This window comes from Musa acuminata, chromosome BXJ1-11 (genome assembly GCF_036884655.1).
Source record: "Musa acuminata AAA Group cultivar baxijiao chromosome BXJ1-11, Cavendish_Baxijiao_AAA, whole genome shotgun sequence".
NCBI lineage: Eukaryota > Viridiplantae > Streptophyta > Magnoliopsida > Zingiberales > Musaceae > Musa > Musa acuminata.
Genome location: NC_088337.1, coordinates 27,024,399 through 27,039,578, shown reverse-complemented (window position 1 = coordinate 27,039,578; position 15,180 = coordinate 27,024,399). Strand labels below are relative to the sequence as shown.

Genomic DNA, 15,180 nt, shown 5'->3' with positions numbered 1-15,180 from the left:
AGTGTTTGCATTTTTTCACAGCAGCACCAGTGGTCTAGTGGTAGAATAGTACCCTGCCACGGTACAGACCCGGGTTCGATTCCCGGCTGGTGCAGGTTTTCTTGATTATTTTTAATCTTATCAAAACTCAGATTAATCCTTTTTTTTCTTCCTATTGAACATATAACTTAATAATCGGCAACAATAACAAATATACCAAAATATAATAATGATGTATTATATCATCATAATTGCATTTAGTAATCCTTTTTAGTCATAATTATTTATTCTCTAATAATTAAAAATGTTGTCTCATAGAAAACTAACACAACAAGCACGCAATTTCTAAGTTGCAAGTCAAAACGAAACGAGGAAACAAGTCGATCAGTCTCCCTGTCTTTTGACCTTCTCCAAAAGGGCTCTCCGTCCAGGAAAAGGATTGGCGATCTGGTGGTGGTGTTCTCCTCTCAAAACTCCTCTCTTGATCACCAAGGCCTCGTTGCCTCTTCCACTCCTCTCCTCCACTCCCACCTCCCTTCTCAGCATCTCGAGCTGCTGCTCCCTCTTTAATCTCCTCCTCTCCCTCCTCTCCTCTCTATTTCCTCTCGTCGCCACCTCCTCCTTCCCCTCTTCTTCTTCTTCTTCTTCTTGTTCTTCTTCTTCTCCTCCGCCGCCAATCACAAATCTATGCCCCTTGCTTAAAATTCCCACCCGTCTTCCGCTCGAAGTGCTCCCATGGAGCGGACCCTTCGGATTGCCTCTCAAAAATCCATCCTTGATTTGTTCCCTCGATGTCGAATCCGTGGCGAAGGCTCCCGTCTGTTCCTTGCTCGAAGCAATTGAGTCGCAGGCCGGAACGATCGTTTTCCCGTCCCGTTTCAGCCGCACTCCGCCCAAAATAGAACCCACATCAACACCTCCCGATTTCTTCTCCGGCCCCGGTCTGGAACCGCTCGAGATCTTCGATTCCCGGCGAAAGGTCACGCGTTTACCCTCTCCATGGCCGCCCTCCGTGGCCGGGGATGGGCTCCGGACCCGGGGTATGCGCCCGCCCTTGGAGGTGCCCAGGAGCTCGAAGTTGATCCCGGCCCAGGCGTCCTTGGCCTTGTTGTCCCACCCGAAGCGATCGCTGACCTCGATGAGCTCGGCGACGGGAGAGTCGGCGGGGTCGAATGAGCTCCGGCGGAGGCCGTCTCCGGTGAGGATCCGCTCCAACGCCTCCCACTCCAGCCGGTCTCGGTAGACCGGGTCCTGCAGCACCTCGTCGGCCAGGCGTGCCCACTCCTCGAAGTCGCGGGCGCGGAGGTTCCTCGACACCCACCGAAGGTAAGACGACGGAAGGGAGCCCAGCATCCGTCCCTTGTGCTTGCCGAAGTCAATGATCCTGTCCCTCGCCGGAACGTTATGTGAGCCGGCCAGCCTGGGACGGAGGCTGGCGACGCATGGAGGCCGGATCTGAGAAAAGGGGAGATGGAGCAGAGGCATCGACGAGAAAGATAAGGAGCAGAAGCAGACTAAAACAGACCGACGCAGAGGACAGCGGCGAGGGGTTTATCTCACAGTGGCCTTTCCCACGTGGTACTCACGTGACAGGCGTGTGATCGTCATTTTCATCATCAGAAGAGGGGGCTGAGATCTCATCTGCACCGTTTTGATTTTATATTAAAGGTATATTTATTTTCCCACGTCATTTTTCGTCAACCAACTATATTTCAGCTGTCGTTTCATATCGTTTGGACCTCAATAATTCTTACAAAATAAGCGTTTGAAGAACACACCAAAAAAATTTCCGTACTGTGTCGGAGAACTAAACAACTCGATCACGGATGAATGGACTCGGAAGCAGACTGGATAAGGTTATTGCAACTCCACATGACATGTTGCACCCTTTTCTGACGCATCTTGCCACGTAAATAAGTGATATGATGATCAAATATTGGGCAGCCCTTCTCGATCTCTATAGCTGCAGTAACGAAGACTAACCAGTCATATATTTATTTCTTTCATTTTTTTCATAAAATATAAAAAAAAATTAATTTATATGAGGATTAATTATAGATTATTTTTATAATTAATTATATTTAGTATTTTGAAAGTAAAATATTAATATAAAATATAAAAATCGTAATATAATTTTTAAAAATATAAAGATTTATGGTGTTATATAATTAGTCTTATTTGGATTTATGCTACTATGCAGAAAAACCCAGAAACAAAAACGAACTTACAAGATGACCCTTACCCCTTGTGGCGATGGACGGCAACCCTGGCGGCCCTTCTCGGCGGCCTCTCCTCCACATATCGCGGGGCGGCAACGAACTCCCCCGACTCCACATTTCCGCCGCCGAAGCACGCAAACCTCTTAAAGCTCCGATTCCTCTGCGGCCGAATCACTGGCTCGTCCTCGACGACCGCGGCCACGGGGGCGCCGCGGTTGCGTCCTCCCTTCTCCTGTCTCACCACCTCGCCGCTGACTGGCGGCAGCTCGGCCCTCCACTTCTCTAGCTTCCTCTCCAGCTCCGTCCTCTCCCGGTCCGCCGCTCGACTGGTTCCCGCGGTGGGACGCTTGGGCTTCGGGACCTCGGGCCTGGGGGTGGAGGAGGCGTGGCCGCGGTCGGCGTGGACGGGGACGGAGCGGGCGGAGGGGTCGACGAGGGCGACGCCGAGGTTGAGGATGCCCTGCGGGCGGAGGGAGGCGGGGCGGCGGATCTGAAGGGCCGCGTAGTGGGTGGCGGAGGAGGGGCGGAGGGTGGAGAGGAGGGCGCGGGCGGTGCCGAGGAGGATGTCGGGGCCCGGCAGAAGGCCCGGGCGGTCGGCGTAGACGTCGATGGTGATGGCAGAGGTGTCGGAGTGGAGGACGGCATCGTCGACGCGGAAGACGAACTTGTCGTTCCAGGTGGGGTCGGTGTGGCCGGAGGCGTCGATGCGGGTGCGGGCGCGGTGGTCGGGCCGAAAATAGGCCACCGCGTATGTGCGCATCGACCGGGCGGCCGGGTAGAGATCCTGAGCCGAGATCACCGTCACTTCCAGGTGGTGTCTCGAGAAGGGGATGGGAGGAGGCGCAGGGTAGTATCCACCGCCTTCTCCTGCTCCTCCTCCGACGTCCCCAGCGGCGACGCTGCCACCTCGGCCTCTCACGGAAGGGGCCATGGTGGCGCTTCCTCCCTCCGCCTCCGCCTGAGTTGCCGCTCCCGCTCCACGGCGGAAACCTCTGCGCGCGAGACATTTTATGGCGTGGGTCCCTCGAGAGAGGAGGTGGGGCGTAATGTGATCCGGGTGATGGACAGTTAGAAGAACAGCTGGAATTGCAAGATGAGTGGGTGATGACAGCGGGGTGTTGGAGTTTGGGGACGCCAATGTTGGTACAGGAGTCCGTAATATTTATCTATTTATTTGGGGATAAATACGAAGGATATATAAGTAATTTCAGTCAATCTTATTAATTTTAGGATAGAATACTTATCCCCGTCATAAAAATTCATCGTGAATGGATGGATTGCATTGACTTTATAATCTTCGTGTTTACGATCAAATGATTAGTTTAAGCCGAAGTTGTTTTATATATTAATATTCAGAATGTAGCAATGAGGGGGAAAACAATTTCATGTGATTAAGTGAAACTCACATCCAATCATTTTGCAAAAGAACAAAATTATACCTTTATTAAGAGCAAAAAAATTTAAAGTTTTCATAGTTTAGGATCCTCAAATTGAATATGACGATGTGATATGAGGATGTTGCTCGCATTCAATTAAATTTAAATAATCAATTTTTCTTAAAAATATCTTAATATTATATTTTGAGAGATAATTATTATGATCAAATCGGCACTAAAAGGGGTGATGAATTAGTACAGTATTAAAAATTACATCGAGTCAAAAAATTTATATAATAAAAATTATTTCGATAATATTTAACTTTAAAAATGCTCGTAAGAGTATGCGTAACGAAGGAGTAAAACCGTTGCAAAGTAAGTAAGTGACAATGAAGAAAGAAGGCATACTAATTTATAATGGTTTGGTCATCATGATATATATCCATTCTTGATTTCTCTTCAGGTAATCGACTTTCACTATGGATCTTCTTTTAATGGGTGAAAATCAATTACCTTTTTACACTTTTTCTCCTTTTCACATGTTCAAGAGAGAACTTTTACACTTTTCTCTTTTAAACCTCACTCATCCCTTGTAAACATTGTAACTCTAGGAAGAAGAGACTCACTAATTTAGAGAGATTATAATTTTTACTTAAGTATTATTTTCTCCTTTTTCAACTCAATTTTCTGCTCAAATTCGTGCATTCCATACAGAAATAGTTGGGATATTTATAGACCCCGAATGGCTTCAAAATTGGAGCCAAAAAAAGACTCATCCCGGGTTTCTCGGGTCCCGATGGTACCACCGCCTAAGCTAGGCAGCACCACCGCAAGCAACATTGATACTGGGCTATACCACCGCTTAGTCTGGTGGTACCATCGCATAGTTTGACGGTACCATCGTCTTATAAACCTTCTAGGAGGAAGAGAGTTACTAATCTAAAGAGATTATAACTTTTACTCAAGTATTATTTCCCCATTTTTCAACTCAATATTATGGTCAAATTCATGCATTCCATGCCAGAGTAGTTGGGGTATTTATAGACCCCAAATGACTTTAAAATTGGAGCAAAAAAAAATCTCATCTAAGGTTTTCCGGGTCCCGATGGTACCACCACGTAAGTTGGGTAATACTATCGCCTGCAACATTGACACTGAACTATACCACCACCTAGTCTGGCGGTACCACCGCTTGACATAGTCTTGAAGACTGTCTCGGAGACTGAGCCACTAGTGATGTCATCGCCTGGACCAATGGTGTCATCGTCTAACCCAACTTTTGGGTCACTGAATGGACCTTTCTTTTGCCCAAACAATCCCACTTTGGGCCTAGTTAGCCCCTAATTGAGTTAACCTAATTACATTCTAAACCAACTTAATTACAACTAAAAATACTTCGATCTAGATAATTATTATAAATAATTAATCATATGTTATCCAGCATGTCATTGGTTCATCGGTACTTCGTCCAATCCTTTGGCGCATCGTCCTCTTTTGCGGTCTTTTGCCCAATTGGCATGTTGACCTCCGCAACTTCAATTTTCTTAACACAATGTCCGCTCTTCTAGGCTCATTGCTCGAACTCATTGCATGAAACCTTCTACGAACACGTCGATCGATCCTCTGGCTCGTTGTCCAATCTTCTGACATATTCCACTCCGGCCCACTATTGATTATTCCTACTTTCATTGTCTTTCCTGAACGAAGCTAGTCATGCATAACTCAAAATGCAGATTAGATCATAACATTATCAATTGGTTTCATCATCACATTTAACGATGTAACCAAAATATTATCAATCTTTTTTCTATCTTATAATATATTTTTAAATATATCGGTTAACATAGTTGATAAAAAATATTATTGATCACTCTTTCATTTAAAAGATATTATTGATCACTCTTTTATTTATTTTTCATATTTTCTTTTACTTTAAGATCCATTTGATTGATCCAACACTTTCAATATTAATATATATTGATTTATAATAATACAAATACAAAAAATGATTGTATAAATTGATGTTAAAATTATAAATAAATCATAATCATAAAAATGAATAAAATATAAAAATAAAATTATTTAAAATAAAGTAAATATAAATATAATATTATTATTTATATATTTTCAATAAATAACACCAAAAATCTAAAAATCTTAAATTTTTAGAAGACAAAAAATCATTTATACATTTTAAGAAATAAAAAAAATATTTTACTAATTTCAGTTTTCAAAGTTTGAATTTTTTTTTCAATTTAATATGAATTTAATACCACTTTGTCCTAAAATTTAATATTGGCGATGCAATTATTTTTTCAAAAAATTCTAAAATATTTATGAAACCTTATAAATGTGTAGGGAAATCCTTAATACATATCCTTTAATGATCCAAACATTAAAAAAATATTTTATAGATCATTCTTGTCACCACAAAACTCTACTCCGATAGACTACATTATAACATAGTTTGTGAATGCTGATTGATGTTTTGTTTTCATTTTTCTGCTGTCTGTCCAATTGTTTTTAATATGAGGGTAGATTTACTATCATTTGTGTGTTTTGACTCATATCAATTTGTGTCATCGAAGGACATGCCAGTTTTATGAGCAGTATATATCAAATCATTATTGCCATCTCTGCAAGACTTGTTGTTTTTGTTTATTTAATGACCTTCTATTGGCAATCTGATGCACACCCAAAGTTTTGTTTTCTACTCACTAATCAAATTTAGTTTTGCTTTCTAATTTTATAAAGTTACCAATACAAAACAAAACTAAAAATTGAGTATTCTTTTATCGTATTCATGAAAATTTATAGAAATATATAAATGGCATGAGCATTATTATTTTATATCATAATTGTTAGGTCGACAATGTTTTATGGATTTGAACGTTGTATTATTAAGATATAATCCATACACAAAAAAAAAAAACCACTAAGATAAGAATATTTGGTAAAAGTAAATTTATCAGAAAATAAATTTTTTTTTTCATGAACAATTATGTGCAGCTTCAATGGTGGATAAAATAAGTAGTAATGGTTTTCAAGTATATGAACTTGTTAGTTAATTTAGTTTGAAGATGTAAGACAAATAATATTAACGGTAAAAGGAAATGGTTTTATCAAAAATAAAAATAAAATATTTAAATACTCTTAATTAATTAAATATGTTCATTTTCTATATTTTAATTATGAAAAAATTATCCATAAAATCGATCTTAAATAGTTGAGATTTTATATTTTATTATTATCATTGTATATAAATGACATTAAATAAAAAAGAAATCGAGACAATATTTAGGATATTATATTTTTCAGTAATTAAAAGCTGAAACTTTCACTACTATCGATAGATTAGAATAACCAATTCAAAATTATTATCATTAATCTTCAAAACTCTAATAAACTCAAACATGAGTTGGGTTGATGAGATGATAGACTGATATGATCCATTTTCTACTACGTTGATAAGATCAAGATGAGGTTAGAAGAAGATGCCAATGTGATGCAGAATAAAGTTAAATGATTAAATCTAAATAACTGATGGATTAAAATAACAATCTTTTTTTTTTAATGATGTTTTTGACTGTGTCTTTTGTCACACAAAGGAAACATAGACAAAGTCTCTCTATTTACCTCTTTCCAATAGTTTTATTGATACATTTTAATTTTTATTTCCAAAAATTACTGATTAAAATTGAAAACCAATTCATAAAACCAATTCACATCCGAGCAAATAAAAAATTATCTCATTATAATTTTCAGCGAAATTAACGAGTCAGTGGGTGTTGCTGGTCAACTCTGTCTCGTTTTCCTACGAAAGGAAGAGCGTCGATCCGTCTCGCATGAACAGAGGAGGAGGAAGAAGAAGGTTTCTTCAAGCTTGGTGGGCGTCGCTGGTGATGTATCCTTTTCCTTATTATGAAACCGTACACGTTTAGGAAGACTTTGACTCGTAGAAAAGTAAGCGAAGTAAGTTCTTTGGCTCCGCGCTTTCTTGCTGGGCTGCGACACTTTGTACGAAGAGTCGCCGTGATCTTTCGGTGTTGTGGTCAAAGATTTCCCCTGTTTTTGATCGAACCTCATCTCCTGGTGAACAGACTCGAAAATGAGCCACATCCTGGTGGTATTTGTTGGCTTTCTATGGTTGAAAGCTATGTGGTGTGAATGAAGAAGCATGGAGGAATTGGAAGGAGAATAAGATCCATACACGAGTTATCTGCCTTTGTGTCGTTGAGCGAGCTCTCAGCAACAGCAGCAACAGCAACAGCAGTACCAGTGGAAGCTTCTTGTTGTCTGCCTGCGCAGAACACCTCCACTGTCATTTAAGAGGGCACGAAGACTTCCCCGGTCGTCTCCCACCAAAGCCATCGTCCCCACATCATTGGCTCCACAAGAGACTTCAAGGCAAGCCATCAACCTCAATCGCTACTGCTACACTTACCCCTTTTTCCTTTTGCAGCTCTGTTCTGCTCTTTTAGAACAGGAATTACCTCCATCGCTTGTTTCTTCCCTCATCTTTCTATCAGAAAACCTAGAAATACGCTCAAATTACGCTCGCTATATCTTATTAGCACATGAAGACAAACCATACTAAGAGAGAGAGAGCGAGAGAGAGAGAACCCAATCTAGTCCTACTGGATTCATCACACACACCCTTTAACACCTTGTACATGTGGCTTTTTCCACTCCCCTCGAGATTACAGAGAAGAAAACAATACGGAGTAACCCAAAATCTATGAGGGAACGGAGTGAAGAACACGACTAATTAGCCACGCTGGGAATTAAGTGCACGAAGTACGTGCATGGCGCAGCTACACCTGGTTGGTGGTCGCCGGGGTGGGCCGCGGCTCCACCCGCGCCGCCGCAGACTTGAGCATGAACCCGCCGCCGCCGTCGTGCGCGCTGGAGTCCTCGTCGTGGTAGACGTAGGCGAAGCCGCCGTGGCGTGTGAGGTCCATCCCGGCCATCTCGTCCTCGGCGGAGATCCTGAGCAGGCCCAGCTTGTGCAGCGCGAAGAATAATGGACACATGGTGCAGCTCACCCACCCCAGGATGACCAGGATCTGGATGACGTGGGCGGCCAGTAGCCTGCCGCCGCCGCCCATGAAGAGCCCGTAGGGCCGCCCTGGCCGCCCCTGGTACACCTCGTTCACGTACTTCTCCCTCGCGAAGAGGGCCGTGAAGATGATCCCCCAGGCGCCGCACCCGCCGTGCAGCTGCGCGGCCTCGAGGGGGTCGTCGAACTTGAGCGTGGCGGCCAGCTTGTTGAGGCCGATGAGGACCCAGGCGGAGACGAAGCCGCAGATGATGGCCGCCCACGGGTCCACCACGGAGCAGCCGGAGGTGATGGCCGCGAAGCCGCCGAGGAGGCCGTTGCAGACGTCGACCGCGTTCCAGTGGCCCGTCTGGAGGCGCTTCCCGAAGAGGGTGGTGAGCGCGGCGGTGCAGCCGGCGAGGGTGGTGGTGACGGCAGTGCGCCCGACGGCGGACCACTGGCCGTGGATGGACCCGCTGGGGCCGTAGGTCTTGAAGATGACGTTGAAGGATCCCGGGTTGAAGCCGTACCAGCCGAACCAGAGGAGGAAGGTGCCGAGCACCACCAGAGTGGCCGAGTGGCCGCGAAGGGCCACGGAGCGCCCCGTGTGGTCGAAGCGGCCGATGCGGGGGCCCTCGATGAGGGCGCCCCACAGCCCCGCGATGCCCCCTACCATGTGCACCACGCCCGAACCCGCGAAGTCGATCACCCCCGACTTGAACAGCAGCGACTCCCCCGGGTTCCGGCCCGCCGCCGCCCACCCATCTCCCGACCAAAACCTACCATCCATTATCATCATCATCACCGTCACGTCAACCAAAACAGAGCTATCAACGATGCAATTCTGAAAGGACTAATGAGATCGATGTTAGATACCAGTGGGAGACGACGGGGTAAACGAAGCCGGTGAGGAAGGCAGAGTAGATGAGGTAGGCGACGAACTGGGTGCGCTCGGCGATGGAGCCGGAGGTGATGCCGGCGGCGGCGATTGCGAAGGCCCACTGGTAGAGAAAGTTGGAATAATCGAAGTTGGACTGCGGCACCTCCTTGAGGCCGAAGAAGTGCTTCCCGATGAAGCCGTTGGAGGGGCCGCCGAAAGCAAAGGCAAACCCGAAGAGGTAGTAGAAGAGCCCGCCGGCCGCCGCGTCGAGCACGTTAGTGAGCATGATGTTCATGGTGTTCTTGGCGCGAACCGAACCAGCGCACAGCATGGCGAAGCCGAGCTGCATAGCGAAGACGAGGTAGGCGGAGAAGAGGAGGTAAGTGGTGTCGATGGCGAAGCCGGCGTCCGTGAACTGGTTGCAGATGTAGTCGGCAGCCGCGGAGGAGTTGGCGGCCCCGCCCAGCAGCGGCGTCAACTCCGACAAGCATGACGACATCTCTGCCGACTGGTGCGAAGCGACCGTGCAGAGGATGGGGGAACCGGCGGCGGAGGAGGACCAGAATGGAGCTCGCTTTATAGGCTGCAGGAGTGGCATTGGCGACACGCTCTTTCTGTCATCTTAACCGTCCATTTTGGTCAAATTAACTTTTTGATGGAACGGACGGTTGAGATGCGTTTTCGGACAACACTCATATTATATTCTATAAGAATTTAATATCAATAATATATATATATATATATATATATATATATATATATATATATATATGACTTTATGGCCATTTGTTTTTTAGTCTGATCCTTATTTCATGTGATTGTTACGGACTCCAATCAATTTCATGTAATCTGATCCATATTGATATAAATTTATTTATTTTTTATTGGTCAGATTTTTTAAAAAAATAAAAGATGTAATTTTCCAACAAAAAATTACATGACTCAAATACTGAAACAGTTTGCAAAAAATTCAAATAAAATATAGAAGTCGATCTGAAATCGACTATCATTTAATTAATTCAAGTTGATTTAATATTTATTTGATTATTTTTTAAAATTTTAAGAAGAATAGTAATGTTCTTTTATGATAGTAATGAAATAAGACTTTGATATCACAGATACACATGAATAAGAAAATAAATCGATTAATTGGCTCCTTAAGTTTACTAGAACGAAGAATGATTGTCTCACTAAAATCAATATTTTACTAGGCTCCTAGAAAAAGATTTTTTTTCTTATCCCAAGTCATTTAAGGTGTTTTTCAAGTGATATATTTTGGTTTTTATGAGCTTGAACTACTTAATTAGAATCAGGAAGAACTTCCAATCACCTTGGCATCTTTCAACCTAATTTCGACCTTCTGGTGAAAAGAAAGCTATTAAGTTGCAATCATGTAGGGATTTTAATGACAAGGAATTTGAGAGGCAGAAGACATTTGTATGGTAGGTGTGGAGAGGCTTTTGGTTTCTTCAAAAAAACATCACCTTCAACTCTGCCTATCCACTGAAGGCTATATCATCCTTTTCTTTCTTTTTGGGTTCTTGTCTTATTCCTTGTCATTTGTACAGAGTTTACATGTATCATTTCATCTCAGTCATAATATAAAGTTCATGTGTGTTTTCAAGTAATACTAAAATATGAAAAAAAGGGAAGTCAAATATGAAATACATGGCATCAAGGTTCGCCGTATCGTATCGTACCGACGTTTCGACCCGGGCTCGGTATGGTATGGTACCAGTGTATCGAACGGTACATCAGGGTATATCGAATAATTTTACATTTTTATACTATAGTAGTGCTACAGTACTACAATAAAAAAAACTGTAGTACTGTAGCGGTACCGGGCGGTCCGCGTACCGGTAATTTATCGGACCGATACGTACCACTTGCCTATCATTATTTTCTTTATTGTTTTAATTCTTTGTTTACAGATGTAAGGTTGCTGTTATTTCTTTCTACAATGCTACACAATTTTATGAGGGAAAAAAGTGCTTTTAAGTTCAACAGAAACTAATTTCTATGTTTTAGATTGTTCACTGCAGATTGATTTTTGAAGCATTGCCAAACTCAGTTTCTGTGTATATTTATTTAGCTTTTCAGAATTTGCTATCTTGTTTGTGCAAATTTTATTCTATCAAGAATAGAAAATAACTTCTATAGTTCATCAGAAACTAATATATGATTCAGATTCCTCATAGAAGTGTTCACTTCTGATTGATTTCTGAACCAATTGTCAAAATTAGATGTCTGAAAGTTTCAGCAAACATGAGAGTTCAGCACTTTCAGAAATTGGGTCTTCAGACTCTGCACTGAGTGGTGGTATGTCTCTGGCCTAGTAAATGTAATCCAAATTGGAAATGGAGCCTTAGGCTTTGACTCTCAGAGGCTTACTTACCTCTGTAGAACTCTGGAGAGCCAATCAAAAGAGGCTGTAGACTTTCAGAATCAGAAACTTTAGCATTTAAAGATACACCTAATCATTTAAGATGTTCTTTATTTCTCATTGACTTGAATATATATACAAAGAGGAGGATTCAATGAATTGAACACACCATCTTTCTTCTGAAAGATATGAAACAACAGTAAAGTAAACAGAGGAATCCATCAACAAGCTGTTCTGATCAAATCCATGTGGAAAAGTCAACACTTTGACAGACAACAAATTTATGCATCAAACACAGCAAAAAGAAAAGAAAAAACTACATGGTAGGTTATTTACTGCAACTTCTTTGAATTTCCATCTTGTATATATTTGTTTTGGTAAGATTGTGGACATTGATCCTTCTTAAATTTTATCTGATGCAAGTAATGATCTATGAAATAAGTTTCCTTTTTTAATATCATAGTTAGGTCATCATCATCAACCCAACACTGACCTTTTTTTTACACCATGGCTCAGATCCAGACATCAGCATCTTGGAATGGCAGGAGGCAGCTCAAGTCTCAATCAACAAAGTCAAACTTTGCAACCAGGAAGATCCAGCATCACATACTCACATGCCTGAGCTCAGAATGTTGGGCCCTGCAGTGTCTTATCTGAATCCTCTGATGCCACACTTCAAATAATTTAATCCAATATTTTGTGTTACTTTATTTTTTCCAGGAGTTGTTTTGATCAAGGAGAAGTTATTGTAGTATAGTATTATAAGGTAATGACAAAGGGAATCTCTCTCTCACTTCCATGTAAACTTCTGTCCAGCCAAGTCCTGTTGTTCCTCTCTTACATAATCTATTCCAAACTTGAACTCAGAAAGAAGTTTCTGTGGGTAATTGATCAATGAAGTAGCATATAATAAGTAGAACATGGAAGGCAGAGGAAGAAAAATCTGAAAGTGATTCTGCAGCCTCAAACTTAAAAACTTGCAGAGTGACGCAACCAAAATCAACTTAAGAGTGTGATATTATGTTACAAGCAAACCAATCATTTCTTTTAGAGATTGCTTGCTAGAATTGGTATCTGATGTGAATTAATTATGTTCTTCATCAACATGACAAGATCTGAAGATTATTATACTGTTTAAGCATTGATTAGTGCCGAAGTTTCGAGGCAGTGAGGAATCCCAGCATCATCAACTTGAATCTCAACAGCAGAATTAGAAGTTAAACATCACATCTTAAACTAAATATGACCTTTGAAGCTACTTAATCTTACAAGTTGCAGAAACATGTATTCTAATTCATAGCTGCTGCTTGAGGTTCCATTGTGGCATCTCCAAAGTCTTTGTCTCCGATGATTCACCACACTGCATGTTTTGAGTGAATACATTTGCATCAAGATCATGATCTGAAGTATTAACATAGCAATTTGTTTCACTGTTCTTTGCTTCCATGACAGGGCAGATAAGCTATCTGAGACACAACAAACTTCCATTGTTAAATTATGTGGGAAGCACTTGCTTTTTGAGTGGTAGCATAGTATTTGAGCTCTCTTTGCAATCATTTTTTGACTAAATTTGCATTCAATTATTCATAGCTAATGTTGCATTGCACTCATTGATTTTAATTGATTTAGCTGTCCTTTTAGGTCCCTTTGATGAGTTCAAGGTATTTATGCGTTGATGCTTCCACCTAATAAATAGGTGTCATTGCTTGAGATCATCATTTGAAGCATGTCATGGTTGCCAAATAGTAGGGATACCCAAGTGTTGGTTATTTTAATGTGTCTCACTAGCTGTGTTTATATATATATATATATATATATATATATATATATATATATATAGTGTGTGTGTGTGTGTGTGTGTATATATATATATATGCATATATATACATATATATAATAATATAATATGAGAATCAAAATAAAAAATGAGCCCTCTTTTTCATGGTGTGTGGAATCATTAATTTCGATTCCAAAACTACTGATTTTGATATTATAAAATTAAAAATCAGAATCAAATCACTTCCAGATGACTTTGATTTTAGTTGAGGAATCATCAATTTAGATTCTGATTCAGGAATCATTGGTTTAATTTAGATTCTTACTCTATCCATGGATTATAATTGATAAAAATAATAAAATAAATTGCTCCAACAAGATTCCAATCGATGGTAGATGAGGAAGGCACAATCTCACTTCACTGTGCTCCTCATCATTAAGTATTAAGCAATTTAACAGCTCACATATAATTAGGATCAAAATAAAAAATGAGACCTCTCTTCCGGGGTCATTGTGGTTTGGGAATGATCGGTATTGATTCCAGAACTATCAATTTTGATTTTATAAAATTAAAAATTAAAATCAAATTAGTTTTGATTTTAGATGACTCTGATTTTGATTCGATACTCATCGATTTAGATTCCGATTCGAAAACTATAGATTTAGTTCCCATTTCCAATTTTATCCATCGGTTATAATTAATAAAAATAATAAAATAAATTGCTCCATCAAGATTTCAGTTGACAATATTAGGTTTTAAGTTTAAGGAATTAATCATAACCAAAATATATTATTTTGGGTAGAGTGATAAAAAAGGAAGTATAATCCTCAAATTAATACATTATTTTAACTTCGAGAGTTTTGGACAACGAAAAAAAGAGAACTTTAGTTTGAACAAATGGTATTATAGAAGAGATGGCGCGTATGATGGTGATTGTTGACGGAGACTATATTAACGGTGATTAGTAACCTTTAAGTAATAGTACTATGACAACAATCATATTATTATGATAATTAAAGACAAAAGTGAAAAATGATAGTATAAACTAGAGATGAAAAGGAATAAATGGGATAGAGACTTTAATCACCGATGACTCTCTTCGAATTTTTTTCTTTATTTAGGCATCTCACCTAAGGTTCTTCCTAGTAAAAGCTCTTAACTCTTCATTTTTTTTATAATATGAGATTTATAAAAAAAATTTATAAGGATGAATGTCTTTTAGACGAGTGTCACATGTTTTCTTGGTGGGTAGGGTTCGAATAAATGTTTGCCTTTATATAAATGTCATATATTTTTCTCATAAAAAGGAGAGGGTTAGGGATTCATGGAATATAGTATAAACCAGAGAAGAAAAAGAATAGATGGGGATAGAGACTTTGATAATTGAGGACTCTCTTCGGATTTTTTTTATATTTAGGCATCTCACCTAAGGTTCTCGATAGTAAAAGCTCTTAACTCTTCATTTTTTTTCATAATATGAGATTTATAATTTTTTTTTTATAAGGATGAATGTCTTTTAGATGAGTGT

At 40.6% G+C, this 15,180-nt stretch overlaps 2 protein-coding genes and 1 non-coding gene across 3 annotated transcripts; 1 reads left to right on the top strand and 2 right to left on the bottom strand.

The window, feature by feature from the left end:
- The first annotated feature begins 23 nt into the window (after window positions 1-23).
- On the top strand, window positions 24-94 carry TRNAG-GCC (transfer RNA glycine (anticodon GCC)). The gene has a single exon. It is a non-coding gene; the product is annotated as a tRNA-Gly (tRNA).
- Window positions 95-191: 97 nt separating this feature from the next.
- Window positions 192-3,417, bottom strand: LOC135597425 (uncharacterized). The gene is made up of 2 exons (XM_065090351.1): window positions 2,222-3,417; window positions 192-1,942 (listed from the first exon to the last, which is right to left on the bottom strand). The coding sequence occupies exons 1-2, from the start codon at window positions 3,127-3,129 to the stop codon at window positions 1,909-1,911; spliced, it is 942 nt and encodes a 313-aa protein (XP_064946423.1). The 5' UTR covers window positions 3,130-3,417; the 3' UTR covers window positions 192-1,908.
- Window positions 3,418-8,115: 4,698 nt separating this feature from the next.
- LOC135597424 (ammonium transporter 1 member 1-like) lies at window positions 8,116-10,105 on the bottom strand. The gene is made up of 2 exons (XM_065090349.1): window positions 9,489-10,105; window positions 8,116-9,391 (listed from the first exon to the last, which is right to left on the bottom strand). Exons 1-2 carry the CDS (start codon window positions 10,088-10,090, stop codon window positions 8,389-8,391), a joined length of 1,605 nt encoding a protein of 534 aa, XP_064946421.1. The 5' UTR covers window positions 10,091-10,105; the 3' UTR covers window positions 8,116-8,388.
- Window positions 10,106-15,180: the final 5,075 nt, after the last annotated feature.

Excerpts from the sequence above, each read along its gene's own strand:
- LOC135597425 (XM_065090351.1), bottom strand. The coding sequence starts at position 3,129 with ATGGCCCCTTCCGTGAGAGGCCGAGGTGGCAGCGTCGCCGCTGGGGAC. Across the intron at positions 1,943-2,221 it reads GCCGTCCATCGCCACAAGGG|CTATAGAGATCGAGAAGGGC; the intron begins GTAAGGGTCATC and ends TCGTTACTGCAG.
- LOC135597424 (XM_065090349.1), bottom strand. The coding sequence starts at position 10,090 with ATGCCACTCCTGCAGCCTATAAAGCGAGCTCCATTCTGGTCCTCCTCC. Across the intron at positions 9,392-9,488 it reads TACCCCGTCGTCTCCCACTG|GTTTTGGTCGGGAGATGGGT; the intron begins GTATCTAACATC and ends AATGGATGGTAG.